Source organism: Aphis gossypii, chromosome 1, assembly GCF_020184175.1.
Source record: "Aphis gossypii isolate Hap1 chromosome 1, ASM2018417v2, whole genome shotgun sequence".
NCBI classification, from domain to species: domain Eukaryota; kingdom Metazoa; phylum Arthropoda; class Insecta; order Hemiptera; family Aphididae; genus Aphis; species Aphis gossypii.
In genome coordinates this window covers 40,949,463-40,964,716 of record NC_065530.1, presented here as the reverse complement: position 1 = coordinate 40,964,716, position 15,254 = coordinate 40,949,463, and the positions used below count along the sequence as shown (strand labels likewise).

At 33.3% G+C, this 15,254-nt stretch overlaps 3 protein-coding genes across 5 annotated transcripts in view; 2 read left to right on the top strand and 1 right to left on the bottom strand.

Moving 5' to 3' along the window:
* The window catches only part of LOC114123530 (cilia- and flagella-associated protein 298-like), a 53,208-nt gene that overhangs the window by 21,655 nt on the left and 16,299 nt on the right, over positions 1–15,254 (bottom strand). The window contains exon 6 of one of the 3 annotated variants that reach the window (XM_027986548.2): positions 13,178–13,334. The exons of the other annotated variants lie outside the window; for them this stretch is intronic. Within the exon in view, the coding sequence (XP_027842349.1) occupies positions 13,329–13,334 (6 nt within the window). The 3' untranslated portion in view covers positions 13,178–13,328. Of the gene's footprint in view, positions 1–13,177; positions 13,335–15,254 lie in introns of those variants that run through there. 3 annotated transcript variants of the gene reach the window in all.
* LOC114123532 (uncharacterized) lies at positions 5,361–15,227 on the top strand. The gene is made up of 4 exons (XM_027986550.2): positions 5,361–5,499; positions 10,243–10,654; positions 12,625–13,178; positions 14,726–15,227. The coding sequence occupies exons 2-4, from the start codon at positions 10,265–10,267 to the stop codon at positions 14,778–14,780; spliced, it is 999 nt and encodes a 332-aa protein (XP_027842351.2). The 5' UTR covers positions 5,361–5,499; positions 10,243–10,264; the 3' UTR covers positions 14,781–15,227.
* Positions 6,255–9,606, top strand: LOC114123529 (uncharacterized). The gene is made up of 2 exons (XM_027986545.2): positions 6,255–7,935; positions 8,513–9,606. The coding sequence occupies exon 1, from the start codon at positions 6,510–6,512 to the stop codon at positions 7,923–7,925; it is 1,416 nt and encodes a 471-aa protein (XP_027842346.1). The 5' UTR covers positions 6,255–6,509; the 3' UTR covers positions 7,926–7,935; positions 8,513–9,606.

The window sequence follows — 15,254 nt, the reverse complement described above, 5'->3', positions numbered from 1 at the left end:
GTGTAGCCAACTAATTAATTCATTACTTAATAAAAAAAACAACAATATTAAAAAAAAATTTGAATACTTTAATTGTATTATTATCCTTCGTATTAATAAACAACAATTATTTGTTCAAAAATTAATATAATTAATTAATTTTATATATTAGAATATGCATTAGAATATATTTATAAAATTATATTAATTTTATTTATACAATATGTATTAGGCCTTTTAGCAGAAACAATATTTTATGATGACGAAAAACCGAAAATATTATATAAGACACAGTCATAAAAATGTATATAATACCAGAGAATGCGTCACAATATAATAACTTGTTCATAAACTTTAATTGGTAAATATCAACTTTGACGCACGCACACACACACAATAAGGAAACAATACACTATAATAAACTCTCGAGTTCCCTTCATTCCTTCAATAAAGACCTTGCATTAGCAGCGACTAACAGATGTACGTTGCGGGAGGATTAATGAAACAATTTTATACGCTCAAACTGTACCTAACACAAATCTCTCATTTAAGTGCTACATTTACCGCTATATATAAAACGAATTCGTGTTTACGTGAGGTAATCCAACGATAAACGTAACAGAAAATAAATAACAAAAATGAGAAAACCACTCAAAGTCGAAAATAAAAATTTCCTGGTGCTGTGCAGCTATTTTATTAAATTTAAAATCATAATTCCGTATATTATATCGATAAAATGACCAATGTCGAACCCTATTCATCATTATAAATACCTACATCTGTCGTAAACTATAGTTTTATTGTAATGATGAGTCATAAAATATAACACGTTATAAACGTTAGTGTCTCCAGCACCTATATTATACCCTACTCATAAATATAATATAGTCGGCGAGGAATTCAATTTATTCTACTTAGTAGTAACGTAATCATTTTAATCGAAAACGAGCTATTTAAATTACGTAACTGTAGCACGACAATATTATGAACCACGCGATTTCAAAACGCATAACGGAAACGGCAAAGAAATAAAATAGTTTTATGTCGAACCGTATTTTATGTAGCTTTAACGCTCAAACGTTAGTGCATAAACGTCCGCCACATGTGACCGCCACACACCGCCCATTGATCGTTGATCGATTTTTTGACTAAAGCAAATATTTATATAAAAAAAAAAAAACTTATAGCAGTACGTTCAAAAATCTGCTTCAAATTCTTCATTAAATAAATCGCTATTCACTGGAATACGTATCATCATAACCTAGCCTGTTACATACATTTATATTATTATACTATTATATTACCTCATATGTGTAAAAATTTTCATTAGCAGTCATGTTCATCATCGGGCGCTTAAAATTTTTATTTTTAAATTCTTATTGCACCATGTCTTATTACCTTTGAGTGACTGAGACAGTCGCTCAACCCCGAGAAGTTCAATCAACGGATGGTTTCTTAACTTAAGACACTTGACAGCATAATCCATCACAAGCACTTACTATAAAATAATTATACACATATTGTGCAATGACATGCATAACCAAAAAAAAAAGTCAACATTAGTTTTACTTTCTTACGGTTCACCATAAATCTAAAAAAAAAAAAAACATATGTGGTCGATACTATTGATTCGTTTTCATTTTTTATCACTCGATACGACATAATATATTATTATCAAACTTTAGAATAATCAAACTATTCAAACAAACATAGAAAATGCGACTTGGCTCATAAATATGATAACATTAAACAATAATATACCTTTATCGTATTGCATATTTATATATACACCACTGCGCGTTAATATAAAATGATAAAAAAAAAACTTAAACTGCATAGTGTTACCAAATATAATATATAGTTACATTCGTTTTAGATCATAGAAATATATTCACAACAAATGTAAAAATAATATCTAAATGAAGTAAGAATGGATAAAAGATGTTGTAACTTGTAAGAGAGGTGGCGGAGAAGACATCAAATAAAAAAAGTTGATACTTTATGCGAACTTTGTAATAGAATTTCAGGTTACCGTAGTAACGAAATCTGACGAAATGGCATCGGGGGAAATAAAAAAGAAAAACCAGCTGCAAATGGACGAGATGAGACAAGAAAGAAAAAAAGAAGAAATGCACTACGCATTGGTTATATTTGCAAGCTCTGTTTACTTTGAAATCAAATTTGATTATTGTAATTTATTATTCAAGACAAAATATAATCATGAATAAAAATAGCGAAAACTTTTCTGATTATGTTAGAAAAATGCAGTTGGAAAATATAGAGATTATATATAACATGTATATACGCTATATAGTTGCACTCGCTGTCAGTTAGACATATTTACTATTTAATGGGTGGAAAGGTTAAGACGATTGCCCCGGGCGTGATATGGGCGTGATGACTGATGAGTATAGTGTTACTTGGAGAAATTGGTCAAACAATGGCGACAGGGTGCTAAGTATACACCAGTGTCGCCAATGTCCTTAACTCAACGTCACACTACTGAAGTTAATTCTCACGATACAGTATAATTTAGAAAAATACTTAATAGAATACCGGATCCGGCGGATCCTATACATAAATTGATAAATCAAATTTTATTGTAGATAGAAAATATATTGTACTAACCCATATTTTATAAAAAATAAACTTGCTAAAATGTACATGTAAAAATATTTGAATTTGGCCGACTACACGGAAAACGTAAAAAAATATAATAATACTATTTTATCCTTAAAGTTTCTTATACGTTGTAGCGAAAAGATTTGACAAATACAAAATATAATTATATTTATTTTGTATCTGTCTGTCAAACTAAATCTATAACAACAAGTGTACTCTCTTTCTCGTTATTTTTATGACAAGAAGCAATACTATTTTATAAATAAAATCAAATTCTGTACATTGATTTGGTTTCAAAACGCATTCATTCTGTTTAACATATTTTAAATAACCTTCTAAAATATAAAAGAACAATTTATAATATTTACACCAAATAATCAAACGATTCATTTGAATAAATATTGAAAACTATATAAATTAATCGAGTGTTTTGTTTCTAAAACAATGTATAAGATAATATACAGTTAAAAATAAAAGTATCGATTATATTATTTAATGGTATTATAGTATTATGTTTTAACAGTTGAATGTGTAGTGAACGGATCAGAAAAAAATTATAGAGCTTATATATTTATCGGTAGTTACGAAATAAAATAAATCCGTTCACTCCTAATACCGTACACTTCTATGACTATTTTATTGAGCTACCACAAAATGGCTAAGAATTACGGTGGTACTATAGCACACCATAAATATAATCAATAAATTATAGAGACATTAGCGGTATTTTATATGATTTTCTGTAAGTTTTTTCTGAAATATATAAGTGATAACCTAAAATATTATAAGAATAATATAACATAATCTAAATGGTATTTTATTTATTTTTTATTATTTATCTATATAGGTAATCAATGAAAAAAAATCCCATTAGAAATAATTGGAACACATAAAAACGTCAAATACTAACAAAAAAAATCTTCAACAATGTGTAAACATAGCTATCTTGTTCCAAACATAATTTAAAAATAACAAATTATATTCGGACGAAATCGAACAACCAAAAAATTAGAGACAAAACATAAAATTATTGATCGTTGAACAAGAAATAACAATTTATTCAGTTATTTTTTATTTAAATCGGTAACATTATATTAAATTATACAATACACTTAAATGTTGTATTAATAATATATATATATATAGTATACCTACTGTTTGACGAGTAAAAACACCAAAAATATTGAAAAAAAACTTTTCAATATGAACAAAAGATACTATAATAATGTATTTCTAAATAGAATTCCAAACTATAATAATTGTATATCCATCGTAAAATAATTATTATGTAGGTAATATATTCAAAAGCGAACGAGGCCACCATGAAACCATTGAGAGGTGCTCGTATACTCGTATACCTGCATATTAATGAATGTAATGGTACTCATCCCTTGCATACGAATGTAGGATAAACATTATCATAAATTATTGATATAATATTATTAGTGATTTATTTTATTTATTCTGCTAAAAATAATAAAATGTAATACACCTCAAAATAATAAAACTTAGATTTATAATATGCATTAGTAATGTTTTTTATGTAATTTCTTTTTAGACATTCGATTAAAATAATGTCCATGAATATTCAAACAAATAATCTATTATTTATTTTGCATATTTTTATGCATTTTAACTGTATTAACATGAAATAAGCACGCTTTATGTTAGGTATACCTTTTTAAACGAAAGTACAGTGTAAAAAATAGATGACGCTCCTAATTTGCAATTACATAAAAATAATAATTTTATCTTTGATGAAAAAAAAATGTAAAAATTGTATGGATTTATTCAAAAGAAATACGATTAACATAAATAATTTAGCTCAAACCTAAAAAGAAACTGTACTCAATTTATTTTAAAACTATAAGAAATACTTTTACTTAATGATGGTTTGAAATTTATTGTATATTTTTTTTGCATATTTCAACTTGTATTATAATAAAATCATATGCATACCTTATCATTTTCTATATTGTATATTAAAACAACAATCTTCAATATTTTCATTAAAAATGATTGTCGAAATTCTAGAACTTTTGAATTTTGATACCACTTGACTACGATACAACTTCACTCTAGAGAACAAAATAAAGGACCTCCACTATGAAGTGTGTCTCCAATGACCGAAAACAGAAAACCATATTTGTTGTACAATATACAGTGAACACTAGTCTATAAATTATAAATGAGACGTGTCGAAATAGATGAATACGTTTTCTTTGACATTCAGTGCTTCGGGAGCAATAACCAATATGTATTGACTGCATTCTCCATCGATGTTTATACACTTTTCGTAGTGAAGAGGACCCAAATAAATATTTATCGTTTTATTAACGATTTTCTTTTTTTAATTGCATGATATAACTACGCGGGGAACCCTTAAGCGAATGTTTAATTGAATTTTAGTGAAGACTAACTTTATTAATTTATCCAAAGGAAGGTAGCTCGCACTCAGATTATAATTTACATGTAGTTAACGAATAAAAATAAAATTCCAAAGTCCATCAATGAGGATGGCCGATCTTATTCAGTTACCTCTTCCACGAACACCCCTGGTTATGCAGTACGCGACATTAAAATGAGCAAAATAATACAAATAAAAACTATAAAGGAAATGAACAGCCGATACCAATATCATGTCGATTTTACAAAAATAATTCAACTAGACGGAGACGTGCAATATGAACTCGTGGCTCTACCTATAAACGTCAAAAACTGCCAAGACCGTTCTCCGTTTATCGGAGTAAAATGCTAGTCGACTCTTACCACCACGCACGTGAGTGATGTATAGATAGCGCCCGAACACTCGCCAAAAGCTTGTTTGTTGAATCACAAAAGTCCGTCAGTCGACTAAACCCAATCGTAGCAATAACAAGAACGTCGCAAGCTTTTCCGGTAAGATTTATAGCACGTGCGCGCAAACAATACTATTATTTTTACGATTATATAATAAACACTATACTGTAGATTGTAAAAGTAATATTATATTATTGTCATACACGGTAAATGGTCGGTAGCGTACTTACAGGCGTGCGGGGGTTTTGTGCATTTTTGACATTTAAGTCGCGATTGGATTCTTCAGTTGTAGAAAAGCGTATATTATATAATACTAATGTCAATCTCGATTTCATGTTAAAAATTCAAATAACCAATAAAAACATGTAGGCGTTAGACGTCAGCAGAACGGGATTTGCGTATTAAATAATCGTAAATAGGTAGGTAGTCGTCAATATAGATAATACTTATCACACATTACACAAACGACGACATCGACCTGTAATCACAAAGGTCGTGCGATAACGCGGTTTCGCGTGGTGTAAAGTTTTTTTGTAGGTAATTTTTAATAGTACAGGTGTAAATTGGCCTTGCATTCGAGGTCAATAAAATATTGTCGGCGGGTGGTGGATGATAATGGGCATACTACAATTCGCAAAAAGCAAGTCGCTGGAAGATAACCGGAAGCGAGCGGGCAAAGTTATTGAAAAAACTACTCAACACTCAAAATTGACCGAAATCGTTATCAACGAGCGGAAAAAAAACACAAACGAAAACGTGATAACGAATGTCGGCGTCGAGGTTATCTGTTCGCGCAACGGTCTGGATTTATTGATTTTTCTGCGGCGGTCTAGATTCCGAGGCGCCGGTCCGTTGGCGGGCGGCGGCGGCGGCGGTGAACCCCGGCCGTCGCGCCACCTTCATTGTGTGTGCACACACGGCGTTTGGCCTCGTTATTCGCGTTCGCCCGGCGGTGTCGAGCGAGGGGGGTGTACCATTGTTGTTGTTGTTATCGTCGTCGTCGTCGTCGTCACCGTGTCGAGTAGTTCGAGCAGCGGCCACGACCGCGAGGTTTCACGGCATTATTGCAAAGGTCGTCGTAACACGTCGCCGTCGAGCCGGTGCGGGTCATGCCGAAAAAGAAACCGATACCGATCGAAGACCTGGTGGTTCCGCCGCAGGACACCCGGATATGCGGCACGATATGCGTGTGCCAGATGACGGCCGTGTTGAGCAGCGTGGCCATAGTGTACCTGACGGTTGCCATATACATGCCTACCATGCGGGAGTTCAAGTCCGGCATATCGGAGGACCCGGTGGTGTGCACCACCACCAGGAACGTGTCGTCGCAAAAGTGCGACTGGAGCTCGTGCAGCGAATGGTGCCTGAGCAAGCCGTCCGGTGGCTGCGCGCAGATCTACGTCAACATCCGGCAGAACGGGTCGGCGCTGCTGTTGCACAACTGTTCGCACGTCGTCAACAAGACGTGCTTCGGGTTCGACCCGGAGAACGCCAAGCGGTACACGTGCATCCGGGACGAGTGCAAGACGCTGACCGGTACGTTCAACTGCACCGACGGCGTGTGCATTAACATCACGGACGCGTTCCGGTGCGAGTTCCGCAACACCGAGCCGCCGCTCAAGTGCAACGAGTATCGGGGTAAGATCACGTGCATGTCCATAGCGGGGCTAAACAGTTGCGCGCGGGGCGAGTGCAGCCGCATCCTGGAGCCGTACAACTGCGACCGGAGGTGCGTGGACATACCGACCAGGAACAAGAACGTGATCGTGTTGAGCGGCGACCGGACGTTCTTGGCGCGGTGCGACGCGGCCGCCCACCTGCCCGGTTACATGGACGGCGACCCGTTGCCGCGGGACGTCGACGACGGCGGCACCAGCGCCGGACGACAGCGGATATGGTCCGAGGAACAGGACGACGTGCTGATAGCGTCGTGCATGAGCGTGGTGCTGGGCGGGTCCGCCGGAGATCTGCTGGCCACGGACTGCGTCAACGGGTCGCTACTGCGGCAGGACGTGCTCGCCGACTTCGCCAACTTCTCGCACCTGACCAACCTGAACGCGCAGAGCGACCGGCCCATCGTAGCCGGCGACACGGTAGCGCCCCGCGAACACAAACTGCTCATCGCCAAAGACAGCCACCTGCACATCAACCTTGAGGGCTGCGTGAACACGCTCCGCGGCGAGTGCGACGTGTTCATCCGACGGTACGGCAAGGACGGTTCCGACCACAACGCCCGCGCCAGGTTCCGATGTTACTACGCCACCGACATACCCGAGCTGGCCGTCGTTCGGTTCGACCTGGGCCGCACGTACAAGGAGTTCCTAGTGGCGTCCGTGGTGCCGGTAGTCATGCTCGTCATATCCTGCCTTACGCTCATCCTTTGCCAGCGGACCGTCGAGGTGGGTGACGACGCTAAGATGCGATTCAAGCGCAAGAACCTCATGTTTCCACTGCACGACCGCGAACTGGAAGGCATTGCGGGCCGCAGACCATCGAGCGCCGACATGGACAATACGTCCCTCTGAGATTCGCTACGTGAGTAAAACACAAAATAGTAATTGACACGTATTGAGTCGTGACGATCGTCTTGTCCGTCCAGTGTATTTGTCATGGGTGTTCTTGCTGATGTGGAGGTAGAGGGACTGGCATTTTTACATCCACTTAATGGCGGTAATTGTGAAGATTTGAGCCGTTTTTGATATTGTAAATCGGTGAAGGGTTTAATGATCTATATTATTGTACTAATCATGAGTTTATATTTTCCTGTTAATATTATTATTATACGTTTTATCATCAACGACCTTTTTCTTAACTTATAACGAAAAAGTTACTACAACTTCAATTCTTGAATTATTTACATGTTCTTATTTCTATTGTTGTTCTATATGAGCGGTTTTGCAAACCAATTTTCTATCCCACTTCGTTAAAAAGACTTGAGAACTGCTATGCACTCTTATACATTATATCTAGACTCTTATACGAAAATTATTAACACTTGATATACTATACCTATATGTACAGGACACTATTATTACTACTTATAAAATTTTGTGCAATTTTTTTTGTTTTTTTTACTAATCAATAATCATGTTTGTTGTTTATTTTATTCCAGGCATTCCCCTCTTACAAGATAGCCCTACTCGTCAGCAACAGATGTATTCGTTGCCAGACTACTAGAGCTTAACATTTCACCACGATCCGGACAGCTTACATTTAAAAAATAAGCTTCTTACACAACACAGATCTGGATCGGTGAGGGGAACGCGTGATTGTTAAAACATTAAAAAAATTGTTACTAGTGAGATTAAATTGTATTCATTCGTTTAAATATAATTCATTGCATCTCGGAAATTTCGCACATAAATATAAATTTGTGACTTGACACATCTTTACTGCGTCGCTAATTTTTGAAAAATATATATTTTTTTTATACACTCGATGCCTATCTATTTACACACGATACTATTAAATAATAAGCTTTATGTAATACTATATGTATATGTGCGACAAAACAAATTTGCTGTACTTTATAACAACAATTAAAAATCAATAGCACCAAAAGTATAATTAATTATTGTACCTATACAAATAATATAATATAGGTGCGCAATGCGCATATATACCTTATATATTATATAATTTTATATTTTAAGATACCGTTTTTAAATAATTAATTGTTCAATATTAAGTTTATACTAATTGTAATTTATAATTTTATTGTTATATTATATACGTTAAATATTGTTTCAATTATGTATACAATAGTGCATGTACGTCCAACATGTATACACGAGCATTTTTATCGGTATAAGTAGAACGTAATTATAAGTATTAGTTGTTACATGTATAGTTTTAAAACGATGCGCTTATAGATCGAGATTTTTAAATCTACGTATTGTATATTGTATATTGTATTATTTACGTTGTCATTCTTTTATAAAAAAAAAAAAATCTCGCCCGTATCAACAAAATACTACGGTCTAGAATAATGTGTATGCACCAATTTCGCATTCGAGATTCAACACGCAAGCTATGTAATAATATTGTTAATAATGATATAATGTCTTTTGACATGTTTTATAACTAACAACTAATATAAAATTTACATATATTTAATATAATATTATATGTACGCATAATTTCTATTGCTTAACAATAGTGAAATCGACGTAAATTATACTTATAAATATACAAGATAAATTATTATATTGTTAAAATGTTTTTTTTAACCACATACTATTTAAGGTTACTATAGATTTTAGTTTTAAGAACGCAATCCAGGTCTTTCAGAAAATATTACACATAAATTACAAGAAAGGAAAAGGGTTTTTAACACGAAAAATACATAAAATTACATCGGGTTTAATCGATAATTTATTAAATCTAACCATTTAAAAAATTTTACTACCAATACTACTGTTGACGTATTTGTTTGATAACTGTGGATAATAGTAAAAAAAATGTGTAGAATCGAAAAGATGATATTCAGAAATAAATTACTGAAAATTGAATGAAATCAACGAATAAAATAAATATGGTCTCGATTAAATCAATTCTAATTCTATGACACGAAATTCGATTGATTGAGTGTTATAATAAAAACAGGGTAGTTTAACGAGCTAACTGGATCACATTTCGTGTTTTAGCTGCATAACATAACATATTTTATAAGATTCTGATTCCTTGAATTACTATGTAAGTATGACCTGCGTCATATTTTCAAACACTTACAATCTTGCGTAAACGCGGACCAATTGCCTAAAAAATACTGATCGGTCGATCGCCGTTCAATATACATAGCTTGATCAACACCAGTGATTTGTTTTTCTTTTTTCCCGACAGATAGTGACGGACAAGCGAAACGATGGCTGGAACGATCCCCGGCGACGAGAAACAGGTGCGGAGCCGGCAACCCAGCCAGGACGAAGGGTCGAGGTTGCTCGGCGAACCGGCCGAGGACAGCTTCTGTCAGCGCATCAAGCCCAAAGTGAGCCTGTGCCTGGGCACTACGGCCGTGCTATCGTTTATGGTGTTCCTGTTCCTCGTACCGTTCGTCGTCGACCCGGCGGTGTCCCGACTGATCGCCCGATACTCGCCGGAGCCAGGCACGTGCGCGCTACACGAGCACGTGTTCGCCGCGGGCCTGAGCAAATGTTCATGGTCGTCGTGCCGAGAAGGCTGCACGTCGGCCACAACGAAGTGCCATCAGATCACAGTGAACTATTCGCTGACGCCGTACAAACAATACGAACAGGCACGAAACCAAAGAGTTTATTACTTATAAAACATCGAGTTTAAGTGTTTTTTTTTTTTTATATGAATTTTATTGTATCCATTCTATATTATAGAGGCATAAAGTATACTAACAGCTAAGTGTTGAACGCACACACCAATAGATTACAAAATACGATCATCGAAGTAGATATCATCATATAGGTAAACGGATAACACCTTTTTCTATTGACGATTGATCACGAAATCCGCTCTTGTCTTTGCATTTTATCATGGTGATAAAGTAAATTATGACTGATTAATTTCTATATATTGACGATCCTTTTAACTGAATAAATCGTTCACGTGGTTCAAATGTTCAATAATAATGAAAATATTTAACTGAATGTTTTTAATGAATAGTCAAAACATTTAATTCAAATTCAAGTTCACGCCTTTCATGATGACACCATACTGATCATTAGAAATGGCGCAAAATAGAAATAGTTTCTTAATGACTGATAATCAATTTTGATGATTCAATGATGATGAAAAAAGTGTTCACACGTTCATAACTTGTTAAGTTTTGATGAATTAGATATTACGAACGTTTTAACTGATACGTGTGAACTCGGCTTAACGATCGCAAATTATTAAAATTGTTTTTAAACTAAAAATAATTACTTTTTAAACTGAAAATAAAAAAAAAATGTGAAAAAATTCCTCCGCGAAAATATAACGATTAGGTTAAATATTAAAAAAATAATAATAATAGCAATATTCATAATATAGATAGGTACTTTAAAAATAAAAACAAACATTTTTCTATTATTTTACAATATTAATACTAATATAATAATTACAATAATAATACCCACAACTTAAAGTACAAAAATGTGTTAATAATTCATTTATTCTCAACCTTAGGTCGTATAAGAAAACTAAAACAGGTCAGATGCATATAAAGATATTTCTTATTCGTGTATGTTTTCATTAAAATATCGGTTAAATTCAATAGATACTTTTAATTATATAGAAATAAATACATTTATTATACTCTAATAATAACATCAAAACTAAAAATTAGTGAAACGAAATAAAATAAACAAAAACTATCTTCATTACTTATATAATTGAGACAATGGCAGTAAATTCGATAAAAATCCTATAAAGATTTTGTACTGTGTATCTGACTGCTAACGCTAAACTGCTTACTTAAGGTAATATAATAAAAACAACTTATGTATGTGTATTATGAACAACAACTAAGAAATGTGTGATATTATGAAAAAATATAGCTGTGGTATAAATTAATTTAAATATTGTAAAAATTTAATTTCTTAAACTGAAACGATTGATCGACGTCACGGGGCTGTCTAATGAGTAATACTATAACAAAGGTTAATGTCAAAAACTATAAAACTTTACAACTAATTAAAATGAACTTTTGATTTCTGTGAACGACACGAAACGACTAAATATATGATGTTTTCCATCGTTACCTATACAAAGACTGTCATAAAAATTTATAAATTACGTGGTGATTGAAGGCAAAGCCGGTAACTAATAAATTGATTAAATATATATAAGCTACACTGGTGTAAACCGCGCTCTAGCTGCCTTCATTTGTCACATGACAAAAAACAATAATAATATTTCAATTTTTATTAAAATGTGTATACAAATTGAATTATAGCACCAAAAGTGTTATAAATGAAATAACAAATAAAATTGCAATGCATTTTTATTTATATATTATTATTATTTTCTAATATATAACAATAGTATTAACTGTTTTAAGTCATTATATTATATTAATACTTTATGGAATTCTTTCTTTTTTCTACTTTTTATACATTCCACTATAATATATACTGTCGCACAATAAAAATAAGATAACCGAAAACAATCTAATCGAATCTCACCGTTCTTCGGTCGCCCTAAGCCCTATAACTGATAATTACCAAAATACACCGATATGACGTTGTAACGAAGTATGTTGGCGTGTTGCAGGACCATATGTCTCCCGAGTCGCTGGAATGGGCGGGTACAGTGGTCCGGTTCTTGGTGAACACCGAAGGCTGCGGTTATCCGCCGTTCGTTAATTGCACCACGTTCGCTCTGAAGTACGGTCACATCAATGAGGAGGATATCCCCGAGATCAACCACATCACCCAGCCGGTGATCCGAGAACTGTACAGGCACGGTAACGACACGTCACTCGGTACACCTCCTCCGCCAATTTTATTGGAAGGCGCCTCTGACGATACGCAACAGTCGACGGCAGTGGACAGGCGGGAGAGAGAAGTTTCCGAGCTGTCAGAGTTTGAAATGAAAGTGTTTCCGTGCTACTACAGCCGTGCTTACCCGGACAGAGTGGTGGCCGACTACGACTGGCACCACACGATCAAGACCCTGGTGGCCGCCGTAGTCATACCCTGGACGTTGTTTGTCCTATCGTGCACTGTGCTGTGTTACTGGTACTGTCCGGCACTCAAAAGGGAGTTCATGGTTGACAAGAGGAAGACGGCGGCAGTCAAAAACGAAAACCCTCAACTCGTAATCAGGTGAACATATTTTATTTTTTTTCGTGCATAGATACAATGCCAATACACTCCAATTGAATTTATTTCACAGCGTCATTTCATCTCGTAACTACAGTCAAACCAATGGTACGCTAAAGTTTGCCATTATAATCGTTTTTTTTATTAACTCTATCACCCCTGAAAAAAAATTATTTATATAGGTACCTATGAAATAATAATAATACATACACGCATACGTATTACTAGTATGCGATTTTTTTTTTTTTTTTTTTTTGAAACTTTGATAGCAAAAAGTTTGGCACATAGCCCTAATGAGGTTAACAACCTCTGCTATAAACTATATTGTTTTCTTATTGCCAACTACATTGATCTGGAATTCGCGGTCCAAATCGACTTCTTATGTTCGTATAGAAACACTTTTATTTATCGGCTAAATATTGGGAATACTATAAAGATATATCCTATTTTGACAAAGGCGTCAATAAATTAATTTAAACCAACATTAATACGCTATAATATATATATTTATACTTTACACGTCATTAGTCTTGACTGCAATAATATGATATGCAACGATCACGCGAGTTTTAAATCATTGCACGTAAAATTTTGTTTATGGTCGTACCACAAAACATACGAATCAAACTCAAATTTATATGATAAAAGAAAAATTTTTCACATAAATGTAATAAAAATAATAATGATATACCCAACGAACCAAACGAAAACAAGAATATACACTACAGACGACCCAAATGAAATGTATTTCATACAATTATTATACCACTCCTTGAGTATACGTCTAACATTAAATTAGAGTTACAATGTAATATATTATATATTTATAACAACTACATACATAGTATTCAACTTATATATTATTTATTCGACAATAACGACAATTTATTGCCGTCGACAATGCTATAATGTTAAGTTTAATGTAAAACATATCTACCCTTATTTATGCTACAGTCAGTAAGTGTATACAAGATTTTCGTGAAAACGTTTTTGAAAACATTCCAAACTGAAAAATAAAAATCATTGTGTTTAACTTTTAAATTTAATTAAGTAAAGAAATAGAAAGTTTCAAACAGTATATAAACGCAATTATGTTATATTACTTTTATATTAAAACCATTCAATTTATGGTTTTTAAAAATAAACAAAACTTTTACGATTAAGTAATAAAGAAAATGACGCAACACCGATATAATTTTAAAAATTGTACCTTTCAAATCAAAAATTAGATAAAAGTGTTTACTTAACGTAATATTAATAAAGTAATCTGAATAGTTGTTTGTAAAAAAAAAAAAAAAAAGTGTAATGAAAAATAAATACATTTTAGCATTCTTCCAATAGACTACGCCGAGGCTTAATCTTCGTAAAAAATTAATACTGAATTCAAGTGATTTTATTTTTTTCCTAGTTTTTGTTAAATTAAATTATAAAATTAAAAATATAATTAGTTAATTTTCATATTTCATTGCACAACTTACGCCTAATATTATTATTTAATATATTAATGTTTTATGCATGTAAAAATATAATTTTATCACAAATATTTACAGGAGAAAATTGTCCAAACGACCATTCAGCACAGACGAAGAAGATGGCGATTATTGATTTATAGATACACACAATATTTGCTATTATATAATGGCTTTTTTCAGACACAGAAGCGAGTGCTAAATTTTCAGTTCACTAATTCGGTCTAACTATGTTTATATTTACATTTATATTCCGCTTTAACTTCACCAGAATGTAATTAAAAAATTATGTAACGCCAAAAATTATTTTTTATTTTAAAAATATTTATTTTTACTTAATATGAATTTATATTTATTTACAAAGCCTATAAAAGCGAATCACTTTAATTCTAAATATATTATTTTTTATACATGTATATTTCACTTTTTATAATAGTTTATATAGACGTATGATAATAATATACATAAATATAATTAAAATATAAATTGTATGCCGCTTGTTCATAAATAAGTTATTATATAATACCCTATTTATATATATGAATAACTGTTTATATTATAAATAAAATGTATATCAAATAAACTTTATACGGTTTTGAATTTGAGTACA